The sequence below is a fragment of the Aplidium turbinatum genome, chromosome 18 (assembly GCF_918807975.1).
Source record: "Aplidium turbinatum chromosome 18, kaAplTurb1.1, whole genome shotgun sequence".
NCBI lineage: Eukaryota > Metazoa > Chordata > Ascidiacea > Aplousobranchia > Polyclinidae > Aplidium > Aplidium turbinatum.
The window spans coordinates 4368799-4388762 of NC_137489.1; the positions used below are offsets into that span (position 1 = coordinate 4368799).

The window sequence follows — 19964 nt, forward strand, 5'->3', positions numbered from 1 at the left end:
TTTTGCTAAAAAAACTGCAGCAAGCCTAGTAGGCTATCTGATGTGCTATTATTGGAGGTTCATATGCAGCAGATGTAGGATGTAGTCTACTATGCTCTTGCACGTCAATTTAACAATAGTCAATATGGCATATTGTGTTGCGCTGTAAGCACATAAAAACTGATCAAGAATGCAAACTCGAATCGTTTGCTCAATTATTCAGCCTAACAACAGGAGAGTAAAACTTATCTCTACTGCAACAAAATCTCGACATGCTTCTCAGCAGTAATTTGCATCAATTCAAAATTTCTGAATTTGTTTTTAAATTTAAAAATATGCTATTAGCTGGCTACTTTGAACCTTACTTTCAGGAAATTCCTAAAAAAGGCTACATCGCCATCGCAAGAGAACTTCTAAAAAACAAAAAACTTTCATTTAGGCCAACGTGTATCTCATGAAAGTAAAAGCAACGACCAACAGGTTGATTTATCGCTTCATTGACGTTTCGCGCACCATGACAATGCGCATCCTCAGAACGAATAACATACAAAATAAAATGTTCAAAGTTATACTGCAGTGCAGTTGAAGGCAAAAAAAAATGAAACAAAGCTGGGCCAAAAGATGTGTGAGAAGTTCGAGACGAAATTAATTTCGTTTCCATTTTCTGTTGGTCTCCACTGCTTTGACTTTTTGTTTAATTCAATTTAATTCATTTCAATTTTAGAAGTTATTACGTAATCGTGGAAAGGAACCGCACACATATTTACGTCTTTCAAAGGAGGCGCTCGCCCTAGCCTAAGAACCATTTACCGGTACTCTACAAGTAGGCTAAACCAAACTGCCAGGATTAAACTCTCAAAGAAGGTTTCCTTTTTTATATACATTTGCCAACAGCAACAAGGTACCGGTAGGTAGGCCTACTTTGCCTCAAATGCTCATGTATCGTATACAGAAGATGGTCTGTTGGTTACGAATGTTGCTTCTTGTATGTAGAATCTTGATTACAATAATTAATTTCTAATTTCTTTTCAGTCTTCAAACGTTTGCTTGTTTTTTCTTTCTTAAACGCAAGTTTTGTTTTCATGTGGTGAACCATACGGGGTGAACTTATTGAAACGGTCTTTGGTTAGGCTACTGCTCAAAGTACCAAATTGCAATTCAATCAACGTCTACAGTAGTTTCTACAAACATTCACTTTTACTGTGACGGAAACACAACGAAAGATAAACAACATGCATTACGTCATAAACATATCGACAATCAAATGAGGTAGGCCTACAAATAATTTCTCCGCTTCAGTAGTTCCTGGGGCAGAAACGAATGAAGACCAAAAAGTAGGCCAGATTTCTTTGAGAACAAACAAACATCAGAGTTTAAACAGATGCTACAACTTGTATATTTATCAACATTTCAAACACAAAAACGTTTAAAAATATTTTGACGATTGCGTTTTTGTGTTCAGAAAGGTGCGTGGTCCAAGGTTTTAAAACTGCGGATAAAATCGCATGAGGTCAGCAAAGAGCTTTTTTAAGCTGAGAATAGAATGAGGCTGTTAATTATTTAGCTTGTTATTTAGATTTTTTAAGCTTGATAGGAAATGTGTTTTTGCAATATACTTTAATAGTTCATAAAATTTGTAGCTTTGAAAACCGGTCCGCGTTTGATTTTTGTAAAAATATAAATGAGACTTCAGCCTAGAAATATAGTTCAGACTTAATGCAAAAAATTAAGTTGCATTGCAAACGTATTTTTTGAAAGCAGTACCATGTTGAAACAGTGAGTGCCTTTACCACGCAACACGTAGGCCTAGCGTAAAAATGCCCGCCGGAGCGTTTGCTCAATCAAGGTGTATGTTGACTTTACATACACCTTGATTAAGGTTGAGAAAATCATCAAATCATCAACATTTGTATAACTCTCCATGCATTCAATTTCGTTTATGTTCAAGTTAAATCAAAAATATCTTTTCATGCTTCTCGTTGGTTTATGAGAAAGATAGGTTACAAGAAAAGAAATACAAAGTATTTCTTTGCTTTACTCTTGTCAATAATGTTTGTTTAACATTTTTGTACTTATCTTTCTATACTGTTGCATGAACACAACTCAAACAGTGGCAATCAAACGTTCCGTATTCAATACTAATCATAGAGAAACAAAACAGAGTAACCTTAGCGATTTAATATACGTTTTTACGCACAAACATAATTAAAATAGGTTTGCGTGACGCAAACCAGACATACATTAGTATGTCAACCAGACATGTGTTGACAAGGGCCGGGGAGCACTTAACACCCAAAAGTGCAATTAAAGAGCACATCGCCTCTTGTAAAACGTGCACTGACAATGTCTTGATCGACCAATTTAAAATCATCTCTCGAGGCAGATCTGATTTCCAGACTAAGATCATGGAAGCTTTAAGAATCAAACGTAACAATTCATCTCTCAACACTCAACCGGCAGTTATTCGCCTGTGGCTCATCGTTCCTTTTGTGTGTGTTCTAATTGTTTGTCCAATGCCTGTAGTCTACACCTCACGTGATATGTTTCCCACCGCATAATTTACTCGCAATCATTCTCGTATCATTTGTTCAGTTTGTGCTTTCAGTCCAGAGTGTCGTTACAGTAGCAGTGCAAAGGCAAATTTATCTTACGATTTTTCATTTATGTAATAATTATGTATATTGCAGATTTAATTCCTGATGAGGACACACGTACGTGTCGAAAACGTTTGAGTTTATTTTAATTATGTTATATTTTTTGTGTGTAAAAAAGTATGTTATACCCGCTAAGGTTACTCTGTTTTATTTCTCAGTGGTCAACAAAGCAAACTCTCTACCAAAGCTTTACCAATACCAATCCCAAGCGAAATGTTTTTCTTTAAACAATAACATGCAAGTGGTTTTTACAGATATAGAATGTCTCACATGTACAAATATCCATAATTTATAAAAAAGAAAGAAGTGAAATTTACGAATACAGAGTTGTATGCAGAATTAGGTTGTTCGGATAAAATTTTTGAAGTCTGCTGAGCTTGCATGCCAAAGCATTTCGCTAAAAACAGTTTTAAGTTAAGAACCGAAATGTCTCATATTAAAATGATGAACACAGAAACTTAACTCCCTAAAATAACGTGCTAAAAGTTGAATGTCACGAGTAAAATATTTTGTTGTGCTTTTTAACAATTCCACACACAAATCAATGACGGTACTTGGATATTGCCCATGATGGTTGGTGGGCCGATCATTTCATTCCACACTTAATGAGGTTGAAAAATTCACCTACCAAGCTCATAGGACATATCACGCGATTAAATCTAGACAAGGCCTTCGATATACCATTTAGGCTACAGTGCAGTAAAATTTTTCATCTTTGTTGACTTTCATTGGTTGATGGAAAAGTGGCCTCTCTGTGAAAGTTTCCTTCAATCAACGCTCAGTGTTGGAACAAAAAAAGTCACCTTCAGTTTTATGTAGGCCTACGTAGATGCACAAAAACGATATTAAAAAACAATCTGCTGTATTATGTTGTTCTACTGCTTTCTGACTTCACAATCACTGACGTCATCGGTGACGCGTTGCTGACGTAATGATTGTGTGCTCTACTAAGGGAGTTGATGTTTGATGCTTCAGGTATGGATGACTCAGGAAACGTTTTCTTAATGGGGTTAATAGAACAATCAGAAAATCGTTTGTTTGAAGCGTTTGTTCCGCCCACAAAGTTATCCTCCAACTGCTTATCCGGTGATCCGACTGCCGATCGGAGATGCTTTTCCGCTTCTTTATCTCGTTTTTTCTGCTTCATACGTCGATTTTGAAACCAGATTTTTACCTACAATAATAAAAATGTGTCAGGTTTTTTAATTTGACGACGTTTTTCTGAATTTGTTCAGCAAGATGGAAAATTGATAAACAGCATCATTATTTCAAGAAAACTCAAATTTCCAACACATCATCAGGAAAGAAAAATACAAAGACCTGTGTCTATGACCCTATGTGGTCGCTTTCGTTAGAACCTTACCCGTGGCAAACAACGAATAACGTTCACTTAATTTTCAACAACAAATATAGATTAGCTAACCAAGAACACTTTGGGACATTGCACGACATAGGTAACGCTGGCAAAATTTACAGCCAGCGTCTAGGCAGAGGATAATTTACTTTTTAAGATACTGTCAATTTCGCTTCGACAAATATTATTACCTGCGTTTCATTAAGAAGCAAAGCTGCAGCTATCTCCACCCTTCTTGCACGTGTAAGATATTTGTTGAAATGAAACTCCTTTTCCAGTTCGGTTAACTGCTTTGTGGTAAAGTTAGTACGTCCGGTGCCGGCTCCCGCGACAAAACCGTATTCGGCCATTTTGTTATTGGAGTAGTAAGCTAAAATAGAAAGTGATATCATTGAACGATGACTGAACACACAACACTGAAAGTATTTTTTTGATCGATCTAGTGACTTGAAAATGTGAAACGTGAAATGTGCTTTGGCGTCTGTAGAACAATAGTTCGATAAATCAGTGAAGTTATACCAAAACTTAAGCATTTACCGTAAAATTGCATTTTTTGTTAACAGCGTAAAACTGAGAAAACAAACTTTAACGTGATGACAAAAACTGCTAGACGTTATGGGGAATCCTTGAAGCAACATGTGGATACAACTATAAAATAATTTTACAACACACAATTACGTCAATTAGGCTATAACACAATAAGTACTCTTGGTACTCTATTACTCATACTAATGCCACTTTAGTGCTTAGAAACACATATTGTTACTAATTTTTGTTTTCTACAAAAGTAATTCAACACAACAGCTTGACAGATTAATTGTTACCTCAAAAACACAAAAAAAATTTTTTTGGTAAAATATAAACTATAAACTGGCCATCACCTTAATATTATAAAGACAAAGTTAGGTTTAATAAAGGTTTTGCTACTGCGCTGATAGCGTCCTTCCTAAGTTGCAGTTCAGTGACACTTAATTGTTTTTACGTACTGAAATAATAATCTAACCGCAAAAGTGAAGATATATTTCACGAGTTAGAGAAGCTTATTTACGCAGCTAATTAATAATTTAATGAAGATTTTGAAAAATCACAGGTCAGTCGTAATCAATCACATACTTTCAAATTAGGATACTAAATTTCATATTCCCTACAGATCAAAAGTCGTTTCAATTTTACAATCTGTTATCGTAAATTTTACAAGCAACTCACGTGTCTAATCACATGACTATAATCACCCAATGGGGACCTTCCGTTTTCAACAATATAATTTGTTGTCAGATAATGAGACAATTAAAATCATCTTTTGCCGTCTCTCTCAAAGCAACCTACAAACCACGGGCTTGTTTTTGTTTGGTACAAAGCATGCTAGGTTAATAAGCATGTTCTACCGAGGTATAGCATTTTTTAAAGAACTGGTTTTTAAGTTGATTAGTTTACTAAAGTTGGTTTCATATAATTTTAGCAAACCATATAATTGGCGAAAATTTGAACTTTAAATGAACTCAATTGTAGCTAAAATGTAGCAAATAGCAACACCTGTGCTTTTTTACTCTTTTGTATATATTAATTAAGTTTGTTTATGTTTTGATAATTTTTCACGCTATTTTGCAAGTAAATTATGATTTATCTGCTACAAGTATTAACCTGTTCAAAATTGGTATGTAATCTTTCTATAAATCTTGTCTTGCGCTAATTGTCTCAAAAAACAATTATCTTAAAAGACAAGAGGTTTGACACAAAATCTGTCAAACAAACTGGATGAAGTTTGGGCGAAATGTTTTCAAGGTTAAAATGCGTTGCTTTCAAAATTGACATTTTCACAAGGAACAGAATAGTTTCCTTAACCGTTCGTTTTTGTTTTGTTCTAAATGCTTTGCAAATCGTAAAGTTAGTATCGGGACGAGTGGTAAAATTCTACTGTAAATTAAAACCTATTATTTGCTTTCTCAAAACATTTGTTAATTTCATAAAACACTTTGTGGAATAAACTTCGTTTTCGCACGTGAAACGATCACAATTGGATGTCCATTGTCCATTGTCTTCAAAAGTGTTTACGACATTTAGAGATTAGATTGGATTAAATCAATAAGATATAGATTTGCTCATGTCACCTAGTAACTTTTCAGCCTAGCTGACATAATTAATTGCTGGTTTGCATAGATTCAACGTCCACAGACGTTAAATCAATGCAAAAAGGACTAACCTTGCTTGACCCTAGCTCTGTAATGGCGAACAATTGATGTTTCCACTTGACAGTTTTTATCCTAATTTAAGAGGTAATTGTAATACAAAAAAAGCTAGTTGAGGTGTAAAGATAGACAAATACTGGTTCTTTTTATTCTATGTACACCCAGACTTAAAATATCCAGATTGTTCCTTCCTAGAAACACAAGCAATAGTGTTGACAGGTGGTCCAAAAAATAGGCTACTTTTGCGCCAGATCCTGGATGAAACTTAGGAACTTGTCCAAGGGCAAGAAATGTTAAAGAACACATTGCGGAAATTTGTTTTGAAGTGCATTTATTTAGAAGTGTTTTGTTTTGAAGGCCTGGGAATGTCATTACTAGCCAGTATAGCCTCTCTTCGGGCCTTAGCACAATGCTGCAAAATTGTTGCGAGGTTTACGCTGCATCAGTGAAAGCAATCTCATGCACTTTTAGATGTTAAAAGATGTGACAGGTTTAGAACAAATCGTTTGAGACAAATGTTGAATTTCACAACGAATTTTTTCGCGTCACACACAACGTAGCAAGAACAAAGACCCGCGCGTGTGCACATATTTGAACTACAGAAGACAATGGAAAGAAGGCTGCTGCTGTTCATGCGAACTCGCAACGCCCAAATTCAGGCTTTTGTTTTGGTTTCTGCTATTGCTGTAGATCCGAAAAGGTCTAAATGTGACCTTTGAATGAACTCATCCTGACAACAGTTGTTTAAAATTAAATGTATGAAGCAGAATCTCACACCAATACAAATAAAAAGCGCTTCTTTATATAAAAAGGAGAGGAGGGGGTTGAGCCAGTGGCGTAGCCAGAAAAAAATTTTTGGGGGGGGGCCAAATATTTGATGAATTGAAGAGAACAACAAAGTGTTTGATTTTAGCCATCGCCACCTGATGTGCAGTGGCGTATCCTAGTGGGTTGAGCAAGGGAAGCAATGAAAGTGGTGGGGGGCTAGAGCGTGCCGAAGGCACGCGTATTCTAGGGGGGTCCGGGGGCATGCTCCCCCGGAAAATATTTGAAAAGTTACACTCAAATAATGGATTATAGCGCTTTCTGGAAACACTTTTAGGGTAATATTTGTAAGAAGTTTATTAGCAGATAAACAGCTATTAACTTATTAAAGGTATAGCTCTTACACACGAACGGGCAAAATGTGGGGCTAAAATTAGAGAACACCAAAAACTCAATAACTACACAAAAACCCAACAGAGTAAGCCATTCTGAAATTGCTTCCACAAATTAGTTCAAAGAAACGTAAATCGCGTAAAATTTGCGCGATTTACGATTTGCAAAATTTATTGGTGTCTTTCTGTGTGTCGAAAACAAGTCCTGGGGGGTGTTAATAGCCAGATGTCTTGGAAAACGTTATCAATTTCTACAAATTTTATTACATGTTCAACATAGGGCTCAACTTCGGAATCCAAACTTGGAAAATTTGGGGGAGCCCATGGCCCCCTTCGCCCCCCCTGGCTACGCCTATGGGTTGAGGTACAAAAAAAATTATAGTTTGAAATTCAATACCTATTTTTAAAAAATATACTGAACCAGTATAAGAGAAGCCGAGACAAAAAATAAATCGCATTATCTATTTTATTTGCAAATTTGTTTGGTATGCCAGTGCAGCCAAAGCAATAAGTAGGCTAAATTCTATCAAAAAGTTCTCAAACACCCTGTTGGTTGCAGAGCTGAGCGGTGAAAGCCCTGTTTCGACGCTCGGATTGGAGCAAGTTTGACACCGCCCAAGAGCATGCGGCCGTGTCTGGTAGAACACTGCACATGAAGATTGGCTTCCTTGCCCCCAAATCCACTTAATTTCAATCTTAAGCCACCAGGCGTAACACTGGATGACAAGAATGAAAATACACCCTTTAAAGGCTTGAATAACAATAGTATTAATCAATAACACTTTCACAAAAATAGCAATTCTGCAAAAGGATGAATTTATTGTTTTTTAAATGGGAAATAAATAGTGTCTGAAAAATTATCTCAGGACAAAATGTTGCTTTAACAAACTGTTTGGATGAAGTATTGGCCGGTTTTAATTTTTTATTTTTTCGAATTCATCAATAACCCCACAGCGAATACTTTGCAACTCAAAAAATGATAACCATAAGACAAGTACAATCAAATTTTGATTGGATGTCGTTAAAACATAACCTTAAAATAACTTCATCGTCCTGAAAGGAATAGAAATGGCTAAAGAAACTGAATATATCGGCAGTACTTTGAACCAGCATTTTTATTATCATAATGAATGGTAATATAAATTGAGGCATTTGAAATGTGGATTTAAAAAAGAATGTTTAAAATTTCGTGGAAAAAAAATCACCAACAAAATCGTACCACTGAGAATTAACACCAACATGAAAATTCTACAAACAATTCAAAACAACCTCCGCTTGATCTTGGCGATTTCTTTATGCACAATGTCGCCAGCCCAACCAACCGCGGTAATGGGGCGGACGGGGTTGACAGAAAGTAGGCTGCATGCTTTGTTAACTTAATTTATTACTAAAATAGATTAAAACTATTTTCTGTGAACATCCCTTTAATCTTAACATGCTTTATTGATACGCATAAAGAAGCACCGACTACATTAGATAGATGGGACAATGTTTTTGGTAGATGTATCACTCTGGTCGCATTGTGGCGTCATTAAAATCATGATACGTCACTGTCTCTGTATTCAATGGCCCGTGACGTGACTCGAGAGCACTTTCGATTTCTGTGTCGAGTTGGCTCCAAATCTCTTGTTTGTTGCAATCCGCTCTTGAGATCGGCTCGTTGGTACGAGTTCTAAATAAACAAGCAAGCGTGCAATGCATTCGTCGCTTTCAAAAAGTCGCCCGGTCCGTGACGTCATCGCCTCCCGATCGTGACGACATAAAGGCAGCGTGCAGTTTCTAATCATAGCGCGGAAGCGAGGAAGGGGCAAAAGTTCAGGCACCGGCAGGGGGGCTTTCTAAATTACTTTATGACCTTTGCAGAATCGCCCGAGCGTTTGCAAAACGAATTCGGAAATAAACAAACAAGTAGACATTTTCTAATTCTTCATCCTCGGTCTATTGGAAGAAATTTTAGTGTGGGTTCCATTACTTGTCGGGGAATTGGTTGACTTGATAAATGCGGTCACAAAAATATTATGTCAGCAAAAAGTAAAATCTTTTTGTCGTTTTATTAAACATTATTACTCTGTTTTATTACCGAACAGAGTAAATTATTGATGTAATAAAAAGAGTGCTTGCGACCGAGTAATATGAGCGGAAATTAGATACATCCTATAAAACAGACACCGCCCACCAGAATACTATACAAAGATGCAAAACATTTTCACGATGATTTATTTGATGAAAAAGAATACGCATAGGTGACAACTGACAAGTATTTGTTTTGCTATAAGAAAAACAATAAAAACATGGTATTTGCGTTGCAGGGTCATATAGCTTAATCAAATAACTGAATTTTTTTTAAAAGACAGCATGTGCAATTGTGTAGGCCATGTGTTTTGAAGTATACCCTTGAAATGTTACCTTTGATTTCTTAAAACCTGAAAATATCTTGCAGTTGTTTTAAATCGTCTGTTAGTATTTTTTTTTTTAATTTTGGACCCTAATCATGCTGGCATAGATATAATAATTGTTCTTTCTTTTTTTCAATGACGTAGTTGGGTTACAAATTCTGGGGTTTGAATTTTGCATACCGCAACCAAATATTGCAAGGGATACAGTGAAGAGATCAGTCGATAGCTCTTCGGGTCCGTGTGGCTTATGAGGCTTAGGGATCGCAATAACCTTGGCTCGTCTCTCGTTTCTAGATATTTTGAGTTGGCATAACCAAGAAGAGAGGAATTTACCCAGCCAAGATTTCATAAAAGAGCCTTTATCTGCAAAAGCGCCAAACTGCAGAGGACGTCATCAGCAACTATACCATCTATCATGCACCAAATAGTGGGTATGGTCTACGCAAAAAGAATGACCAATCAAGGCAATGGCTGCTCGACATTTACCCAAACATATAGCCCGAACCACTGCCACTGCTACAGAGTGATAAAAAGTAGAACCAGTCAACCTGTGAACTTGGCGATAAATCAGCTACACTGCAATTATACAATAAACACCACTGTGTCATTTTATTGACTATTCTATGGCACAAATTATACGTTAGTTACCTTGTTAATTGAACGACATAAATTTGTTATAACTTGTTGAAACTAAAACTATTTTATGTAATCCAAAAAAATTTAGTTAAACGACGTAGTTACCAAAGATAAAGCAATTTCGTGACATTTAGCAGTTACTGTACCACTATTGTAGTTGATTCAAACTGACTAAACGTCTTAAAGGTGTCATTCTTGTCACTGTTACTATTATTAAATGGTTTGAAAAATTCAAACCGGTTTGAAGCGTTCAATCTTTTTCATAAAACCTATGATAATGCTTCTCGCTTATTTCAGATATTTGTTTGTGCAGGTTTGGTAAACAAAGCAAAATTTCATGTCATTGACCCAAGTGAATGGTCCTCAGATACTGCGTTTAAACAAACTAGGGACTAACAACCAAATTATACAAAATGTTTCAATTTTTATATTTTAATAAACTTGACATTTTTTTCTCAAAATTCAGGTTTAGTTCAATTGTATATCGAGAAGTAATATTATGACAAAAAAGAAGGTAATTAATATTCAAAAATAACCATTTGTTTGCCAAAATGAATATGTCGATATTCAAACATTTCACTTTTGTAATTCTAGCTTCGATGACCAAAGATATGTTTTGCTGAGCTTTTTCTTGGAAGTACAAGAAGTCAAGCACTCTAGAAAAAGTGACATAATTGTTTTTACAGTCAGGTGTTTTGGGTCTATAAGTACTGAGTCAGGTCTGACGAATCCCCTAAATATAGCACAAGTAAATATAGGCAGTATTTCAATAACAAAAATAACTGGAAGCGATTGAAAAAGCATGGATTTCTTTGTTTTTATTAACATCTGCTTATGTCTGAGGAATTCCCTTATCTGTGAGTTATTTATCTCGAAACTAATGAAGCGTGACATGTGACCTTTGTAACCTTTGTCCAAACAAGACGTGTTTTTGTCTTGTTCAACAGTTTTTCATAAATTCCCATTTGTTTTGTAGATGAATTATTCGGAAATGATCGAGTTGGTGCAAGCTCACTTATCCAAAACCTACTAACAAACATAAGATATGATTGAGAACGAATCTAAACTAAGGGGCTTAATTGTTGGGCTGGGCAACCTGATATTTCTCATGCGCTGCCAGCCATTCTTGACAGATTTCAGAAAAAAAAATACAATTTAGATCTTTGACTTGCTGGTTACTAGCAACGATGTTGTCAACGAACGACATCAAACATAATATGGAAAAAATTAAATCGTTGTTTGAATTTGAACAGAAAAGGCCGTCCTACCAGCGTAAGACAGAAAAATTTTGTATGTGTTTCTTTCCCTTCAAATCATTATTTTTAGAAAATTAAACGAAAAAGTAACAAGATTGCTGATTTAATAAATCAAATTAAATTGCTCTGCGTTCCTGGGTTGGGGACTTTGTAACGTCATAAAAAGAGTTGAAAGAAAGGCTCTGTAGTTATTTCCAACATCAACTGCAGACGAAAATGTCGGTGGAAAGATGGCAGGCTAATTTGAAACAATGCCTATTGGCATCGTTTTGAGAAAACTTACTCCTATTGTAAATAATAATAAAACTGCAGATGATTCAATTTAGCCACACTATCTCTAGATATGTAGGCTGCCTTATTACCCAACTAATTGTTATTAGTAAGGCATGTTGTAAACCCATTAAGTTTTTTTTTTCTTTGTCAGTTTATTGGGTTGCTGGCATATTGCTTGTAGCTGGTGCTTTTTTATTCGTGTATGACGTCACAGAAACCGATTTAAATTTCAAATCACAGTTTTCAAGATCCCACCATTGCAAATCCCAAATTAAAAAAATGCATCGCAATTGTTGTATGTATGTTTAAACGACATGCATGTGTCATCATGACAGACAGTTGCTTATAGCGACGTGGGAGCGAAGCTAACAGACTAGGTTCATCAGTCGGGCAAAATCGCCGCTGAAACTGAGCAACCCAATCATTTGTCTATAAAGCAAAATCTTATTTCACTGCGACAGTGATGCATTGCTTTTACATACCCAGAAGGCTTCTGAAGCATACTTGCAGGGTGGGTGGCGGCTTGTGAGAAGTAAATTGCGTCAAACAGTAGGTTAGTTTAACGACCCAACAAGAAAACCTGTTTAAAGTTTATTGCTTGGGTGGCGTGGTAAATTGGGTAACATTACTGAAGCAGCGAAGAAAGCAAAACGTTTTTTGGGTAGTGATAACGCAATTTTGTGATTTTCTTCTCAATTTCTATCAGGTTTAAGGCATCTTTGTGTGAGTTACTTTGTGAAATCAAAGCCCAATGCGTGAGGTCTGTAATTTTGTTGCTTTTATACGCGTGGACAAACACTATGATAACCAAAAATAATTTAAAAGCTGTTTATTTATCTAAAATATATTTCAAAATTTTGAAACAAAACAATCATTTAATTTATACTCTAGCAAAAACTGTTTCAATTGGATTTGTATCTTTTACGTGTGAAAAACATGAAATCTGTAGTAACTTTACTTCCAGAGCAGCTGTTTTAATAGTTTTAAAAATAAACATTTATTTTCAATGCTACTATGGGAACAGAATGGAAAAACTGTCAAACTCATTTTTTTTGTCTCTTCCTGGAATCGAACAGAACATTTTTCATTCAGAACTAGTGACAAAGATATTAACCACTTGACCAGAGAAGTGGTGGTAGGCTACGACGCTACGTCTTTGTTATATGTACGTTTTGCATCCAAACAAAAATAAAATAACCATCCATCCTTTTGGTAACGTTTGTTAATACTTCTTGATTAACAACGGAATTGGAAAGCTTAACTGTGTCTGCTGATTATTTCAAATGCAAGTCTACAGCAGCATCAATCATGACAATAATTACGATCGTGGTAAATTATCTAAGGGACCTATTGCCTCTGTCACCTGAGGAGGACAAGTACCAAAAATAAAAACAATAATTGCAAATGTTAAATTATTTTTGACAAAAACCTTGACAAAATGTCAAAAACCGTCGTTCGCAGAAGGTGAATCAATGTAAAAATGACAGTTTGTGATGTCTGCGTTTGCAATTTTTAATGCCTAGTCATTCGTATCAATGGGGTTTTTAGTAACTAACATAAAGAAACGTTGAATGAACTATAAAAACAATTCTATGAGTAAAAGATGGATTCGACACCAGCAGTGTAAGCAGAACATTCAGTCAGACTGAGAGTTTAATTAAGAATAACGAGAATTCTTTTTGTGATTATCCATGACCAACTACTGTAGCTTGTTGTGAATAGCTTTGCACTGGGATATAGCATTTTAGATTTCTCTGGTTTTGTTACGTTATAACAACGTAACAATCCGTTCGAAAAAGCTCATGTTTTCACGTTCTGAGTCTACAGTCTACGCAAAGCAAGATGCTAAACAAAAGCAAAGCACAAACTTGTAAAGTTGGAATCGTTCGTAATAGTAGCCTGCCACTGTTGCATTTTTTAATTGGTCTGGTAAATTTTTATGCTTTTGCAAGAACAATAATTTGGTAGGAGTGATCTCTTGAAATTTGAAAGCTGTCAAGGAAACTGTATCTTAAAAAATCTACTGTATACAAGTAAATTGTCTTTACTGTAAAAGTTTAACATGAAAAAGTCTGTCTCGGATGCATCAAGCTTGATAGAAAAATGCAAACGAGAAACTTTCTGGCCACCTTAGCTGAGCAATTGACCGGTTAGTGATTAGCCAGTGCACAGTTTGCCTTATCGACGATCAAATGTTTATAGGTTCGGCACCCACTTAAAACATGTAAATGCACGAGAAGATGCAGTCACTAGGCGTGTAAGTTTGTATTAAAGAAAATGCAAGCCCATAATATGATCATAAAAAAATGTAAAAAAATGATTCAAACTTAAATTTTATTTATTCTTAAATGTCTCATTATGAATTTATTTTCCAAAACATGAAAAATGTTATGTTAGGTTAGAAAACAGTTCTTCCAGATAAGGCAAACTTACGCTTTATAATGTTTGCACTGCACTCACGCATGGGTTCCATGGATAAGGTAAACTTTCCTAAAATGATAGTCTACCTCTTAAATGTTTTGACTAATTTTATAACAATGGATTTTAAAGGATTGCATTTTCGACGAAAACATACTATACACATTTTTTGCTTTTTTAAGTTATTAAAATTAAATGGAGATGTCGTTTAATATTTTTGAGTTGAAATAAACATTTATTACAAAATGGCGTATAATAGCGTTTGAGAACCAATTTGACAAGTCTTATTCTTAAATCACGCTTTGTTTAAAAGTTTACAAAATCACAATCACTTACAATTCTTTGGTGGGTTACGTTTGATTTTCATCCAGTCATATGTATTGGCCGCGCTTGAATCTGCGACACTGCCGCTTGAAGTTTGGGAAATAAATGTGTTGTTCGACGGGGATCGTCGGTCGGTAACACCGCAAGAATTCAAATTTGTACCGATCCTCGAAGAGGAATTAGAGCCAACAGCAGATGAAGAAACAAAGCCAACATTGTATTGAGGATACAATTGGTTGATGTTGGAAGAAGAATTGTCATTGTTTGTAGAGTTAGTTTGGTACTGTTCTTGCCCACATGCGTATTGTGTTAACGAATACATGGACAAAGCCGTATTGTCAGGTCCACTATTGATCTGCGTACAATATGGCGAGGCTGCACTGTAGGGCAAAGCTCGGTAGCCAGATTGATGCGTAATTGATGTAGGGTCATTTGAAACAAAACCAAGCCTGGCGGAAGCTAATGGTGAATTATCAGGAGAACACCTGTGGGGACTATCATCTTGCTGTGTCCTTGAATCCGGGACTCTGTTGGAACGTTCTGGGATTAATCTTTGTGGATGCGAAGGAGCTACCTGAACATCCTCATGGGCGCACGAATTAAAAACGTTATGCGGACCAGTTGACTCAAGAGTGACGTCATGAACAGGAGACTGAAGCAGATTTCGCTGGAGAGGCACTCCTCGATTAGAATATGGATTGGCAGCGTTGGAATGGATTGGATATTCCATGTAGGAGTGCATGTCTCCTCCTGGAAAAGCAAAGAAATGCAATCTTAGTCAAGCATGGTCTTTCCGATGCTGTTATATTGATTTATAGAATAGCATTAAAATTATAACTTTAGCAATTAGTACAATTTAATGTAAATGTAATTTGTCATTTGAAATATTACTCGGACTGCAAAACTTTTTCTAGAAAGCTATATCCAGGCTGTTTCCCATTTTTGTGGCAGTATTGAACAACTACCACCCAAGCAGATTCCGATTATGGCACTTTGACAGTTCTTGCATGTAATTGAAATGTTGCTGTTAATTAGCCAGATTTATCCCTCCGCTATCATTAGCTAAACGAAGTTCTATCTCCCTTGAAGTTTTAGCCCCAAGCTCGGAACAACCAAGTTCATTTTCGCCACGTTTCTTTACAAGCAACAAAGTCAAGTTTTCATCATTGGACAATGAAATTAGAAGTTAAAAAATGTACATTCACTCGCTGTTTATTGACGATGGGAACCACTGAAACTAGGTAATTGTTTAGAATAAGCTTTAACAGGGCCCTTAAAAGGATAATTTGAGCCGGCTACCAGTCACATTTTCGGCCGTTACAACAAACCACAGCTAAAATAACAAAACACTTTCCAAAAAATACTTAAGGGGAAGAAATACAAGTACAATCATCTAGACTGCAGGGGTTCTTAAACCGGGGTCCGTGGACCCCCAAGGGGTCCGCGGACTACTTTTAGGGGGTCTATGAAGGCCCAATGGAAATTTTAGTGTATAATTTCAAAAATGCAATAAATTTTTCAAAACAAAAGAGATTAAGTTCTGATGATTTGCCTCAGGTCATCGTTACTCATTGCTTTTTACATCGCCATGCATTAGCATCGAAAACTCTCCCAACAAATTTGAAAGAAATTTTGTCTGGCAGTGTGAAAATAGTTAATTTTATCAGAGCTTGTGCTTTGAATCATCGAATATTCAAAAGGGTATGTCAAGAAATGGGGGCGGAACATGAAGTTCTCTTCTATCATACAGAAGTTCTCTGGCTGTCAAGGGGACAAGTTTTGAATCATCCGAAACGGGTCCAAAAGTAATCCTTGACCCTATTGCCAACGTCATTGAACTTCTGTGTATAATTGATTATTGTCCGTTGTCTGGTTCTGTGATGTTGAACCAGGGCTATCTGGCTGTATGCGGTTGTAGAGGCGGTTGTAGATTATTTCTGAGACAAATTCATGGTAAGCTATGAATTTTTAGGTAGACTGATAACTACACTCACCTAATCTATGCTGTTTAACACGCTTTAATAGAACTGTACAGTAAAATAAAAACAGTCTAGTTTTCGAAAGGTTTGATGAAGAGGAATTTATTATTGCGCTCTTTATGTTTTGATTAGATTGACCAGGCGCTCTAACTATTTTTCTCTAAGTTTGAAAGACAACTTAATTTTATAACTGGAACAATATATAAAATAAAGTCTTCAAAGCAACTTATGAGGCTGATCAGCATATTTTGGTCAAACGTTCCACTTACAAAATTGGGTCAAGAGGCTTTTCAAAACTGCAGAAAGTTCTTATAAAGTCTCGGCAAAAACTTAGACATAAACTAAATTCTGCAGAAATTGTCTGATCTACTGTACATGAATCAGCTTTCCTTTCACACTGCCGTATGAAGTAAGTTTATATCGACAAAAACCGGTCTGCAAAACAAAAAATAAATGGCTGTTGATCTAGTTGTTATGCTAACGTACTTACGATTACTATTCGATTTTGACTGTTTTAAAAGTAATAACTTCGCTTCGTGAAGCGCAGTAAAAAAAAATGTTTTAATTTTATCAGAGATCAGTGTTTCGCTCAGTCGCTGGTTCGCCACAATTAGTAAATCTTGACCGATATAAGTAATCATAACATTTGTGCGATTAAAAGTGTTCATCACCGGAATTGTTTTTGTTTAACAATGAAATTTGAAAATTTCTTTTGGAACTTCGTATGTACCCCACCCGTCTGCATAGTCGAGTGGTGAGAACCCTGGTTCGACGTTCGAAAGGTAGCCGGTTCGACACCGCTCCAGAGCATGTGGTTGTGTCTTTGGCAAGACACTTAAAGGCGTGCCATGGATTGCGGGTGGTGCTCCTTCAACTATTATCTTTGATTTCTCACATTATAAAGAACAGTATGCTGTTATAGAGAGAAATGCCTACGACTCTTCTTAGGGCTATGTAAACTCATGTCGCTTGCAGAGATAAACTCAGCTAATAATATTGCTACTAATAATCCAGCTACTTGATTATGAAACTGTAACAGAAAAATTTTACAATAGAGAAATTTGCGCTTCACTGCCTCCAACCCTCGATGAGTGGAAGGAACTTAATGATGATGATAACAGCCTATATGTAATCGATGTTATTTTTTTTATATGTAACTTTGGCGTGTGGTAAACCCAGGACTTTAGGGAAGGTAATTTGTATTGCAATGGAACGTTCTTTCTTGAAAATAAGGTTTATGGCTTGCGACAATCTATATCCACGAATGTATCTGAAGCACTTGTTTCTTTAAATGAATGCAAAAGTTTTATTTGTCAATGGGACACGAACACCAGGAAATAAGTTCAGACAGGTCCAGGGTTTTCTGAAACAATTTCAATCCTCAGAAACCTCCCTAGACTATTAAAGCTATTAAACTATAAATATATGACTAAAACAAAATACAGAAAGTATAGTGTTGAGTGTTGCATGGTTGGGAAAAATAATTATTTGAATTAAGTCCACTAAAAGGATGTTTTAAATTCCAACATTCTCAATCAACGAACCAGGTTTAAATCAAGAGTTCTTGGAAGTAGTCTGCTTATAATTTTGCATGTAAAACTAAAGCAAGTTTGCGGCATTTTCATATTCTGTTTGTGCTTGTTATGCCCGATCTTATCTAATTAGTATGGGTTGAAACGTCTTCGTGGTTTCACATATAGCCTACAAATTGTTGGTATAAACTTTATATTCTACGCTGCCCTTTATAAAACAATTTAACTCGCCATGAACACAGCATCTGTTTTGACCAGACTGCCTTATTTTGCTGCAAAAGATGCAATGCTTTTATAGCATGGTTAACCCTTAACATACCAAGCCTAGCTCACCAACGTCGTTTACCAAGGTGGGGTCCTCCAAGGACCCCATCGTTTCTATTGATTAAAGTATACAGTATATACAGGGTCATCAATAATTAACGTTATAACTTCAAACAAATGTATTTAACGAATGGTAGATAATAATTGAGTAATAAACATATAATATTATTGTCAAATAATTAAATATTTAGGAAAAACAAGTTTTACTCAATGTGTCAGCCATTTGCGTCGATGACAAGTCGGAGACGCTTCGAAAAGGACCTGCAGGAGTCATGAATAACTTTTTGGGTATTTTGGCTAATTATTTTTTCAGATTATCCTTCACTGCTTCCAAACTTTGATGGTATTTAGTCGAAACCCTGCTCTCCAGGTAAGACCAGATGCCAAAGTCCAGGGGGTTCAGGTTTGTGGATGAAGGAGGCCATTCTTCCTTGGAAATGAAAAACGGCAAATTGGCTGAGCCAGTTTTGCGTTGTCTCACAATACATACAATCAGTATACCGGCACACCAAAGCACAAGCCCATTTGTAGTCTACTTTCTTCATCCTAACTTAGATTACAGTTTATACAGCTAATGTAACAAAGGAAGATTGCTGAAATTGTAAGTAAAGCAGATGCCATTTTTATGACATTGTAACAAACCCCTGTTGTTACCCCAAGTGTTATAAAAACTAAAATTTTAGTCTTAGCATCACATATAGTATAACACATGTGTTTCTACAAATTACTTAGACAAAGGATTTTATTCATAAACGCACAGTTCATCCACTGTCATCTTCACATTCTTTTGCACTTGTCACAGTTGGGTTGGTGACTCGGTGCTGTTCGCAAACGAAACGTTTGCATTTGGAGCATGTAATGTTAACTTTTCTATCATTGTTTCAAGGACATTGAAAACATCTTCCTCTCTTCCGTCACTGGCTGCCTTGACGTTGAGGATATATTTGAAGCTTCAGTGTTTCGACCTACAGAAACTCCCATAACTGCAATAGCTCTAACGATGTAAAGCTGAAAACCAGATGGATTACATGCTCTGCGCAAGACATTAGGTTTCGTTAATTCTTTGCCTAACTCCATCAAGAAATATAATCCTCGATTAGATTTTCTACTGTTCCAGTCTCTGTTTATGAACACCCAAGTGATACAGGAATTCAGGTCTCCAATGTCAAGCACGTTCATAAAAAGTCAGAAAGGCCATCTTGACATTCGTCTGGCACAAGAATATTCACTCACCAACTTGTCTGCATCATCCACTCCGCCTTTTGTGCGGTTATAGTCAAGTAGCCTATGATGTTGGGTTTCTTGTGATCGTCATTAGACAGTGAATTATCAAGATGCTGAGAAGATAGTAAACGAACCGTCTTGTTTTTTTAGGCACATAGATTACAACTGACAGTTTATCTGAAAAGATAAAGTTTGACGATAAAACATATCGTCCCTTCGCAACTTCCATAACTGCAGGAATATCTGACTTTTTTGCTCAGTGTTCCTGTCTT

At 36.1% G+C, this 19964-nt stretch overlaps 1 protein-coding gene across 1 annotated transcript; it reads right to left on the reverse strand.

The window, feature by feature from the left end:
* Window positions 1-3498: 3498 nt before the first annotated feature.
* LOC145787899 (uncharacterized) lies at window positions 3499-15375 on the reverse strand. The gene is made up of 3 exons (XM_082599737.1): window positions 14646-15375; window positions 4179-4357; window positions 3499-3807 (listed from the first exon to the last, which is right to left on the reverse strand). The coding sequence occupies exons 1-3, from the start codon at window positions 15373-15375 to the stop codon at window positions 3499-3501; spliced, it is 1218 nt and encodes a 405-aa protein (XP_082455863.1).
* Window positions 15376-19964: the final 4589 nt, after the last annotated feature.

Bases quoted from the DNA above. Each gene is read 5' to 3' on its own strand.
- LOC145787899 (XM_082599737.1), bottom strand. From the start codon at position 15,375: ATGCACTCCTACATGGAATATCCAATCCATTCCAACGCTGCCAATCCA. The intron at 4,358-14,645 runs GTAAGTGATTGT...TTTCTATTTTAG, and splicing joins ACGTAACCCACCAAAGAATT to CTTACTACTCCAATAACAAA. The intron at 3,808-4,178 runs GTAATAATATTT...TTATTATTGTAG, and splicing joins TGCTTCTTAATGAAACGCAG to GTAAAAATCTGGTTTCAAAA.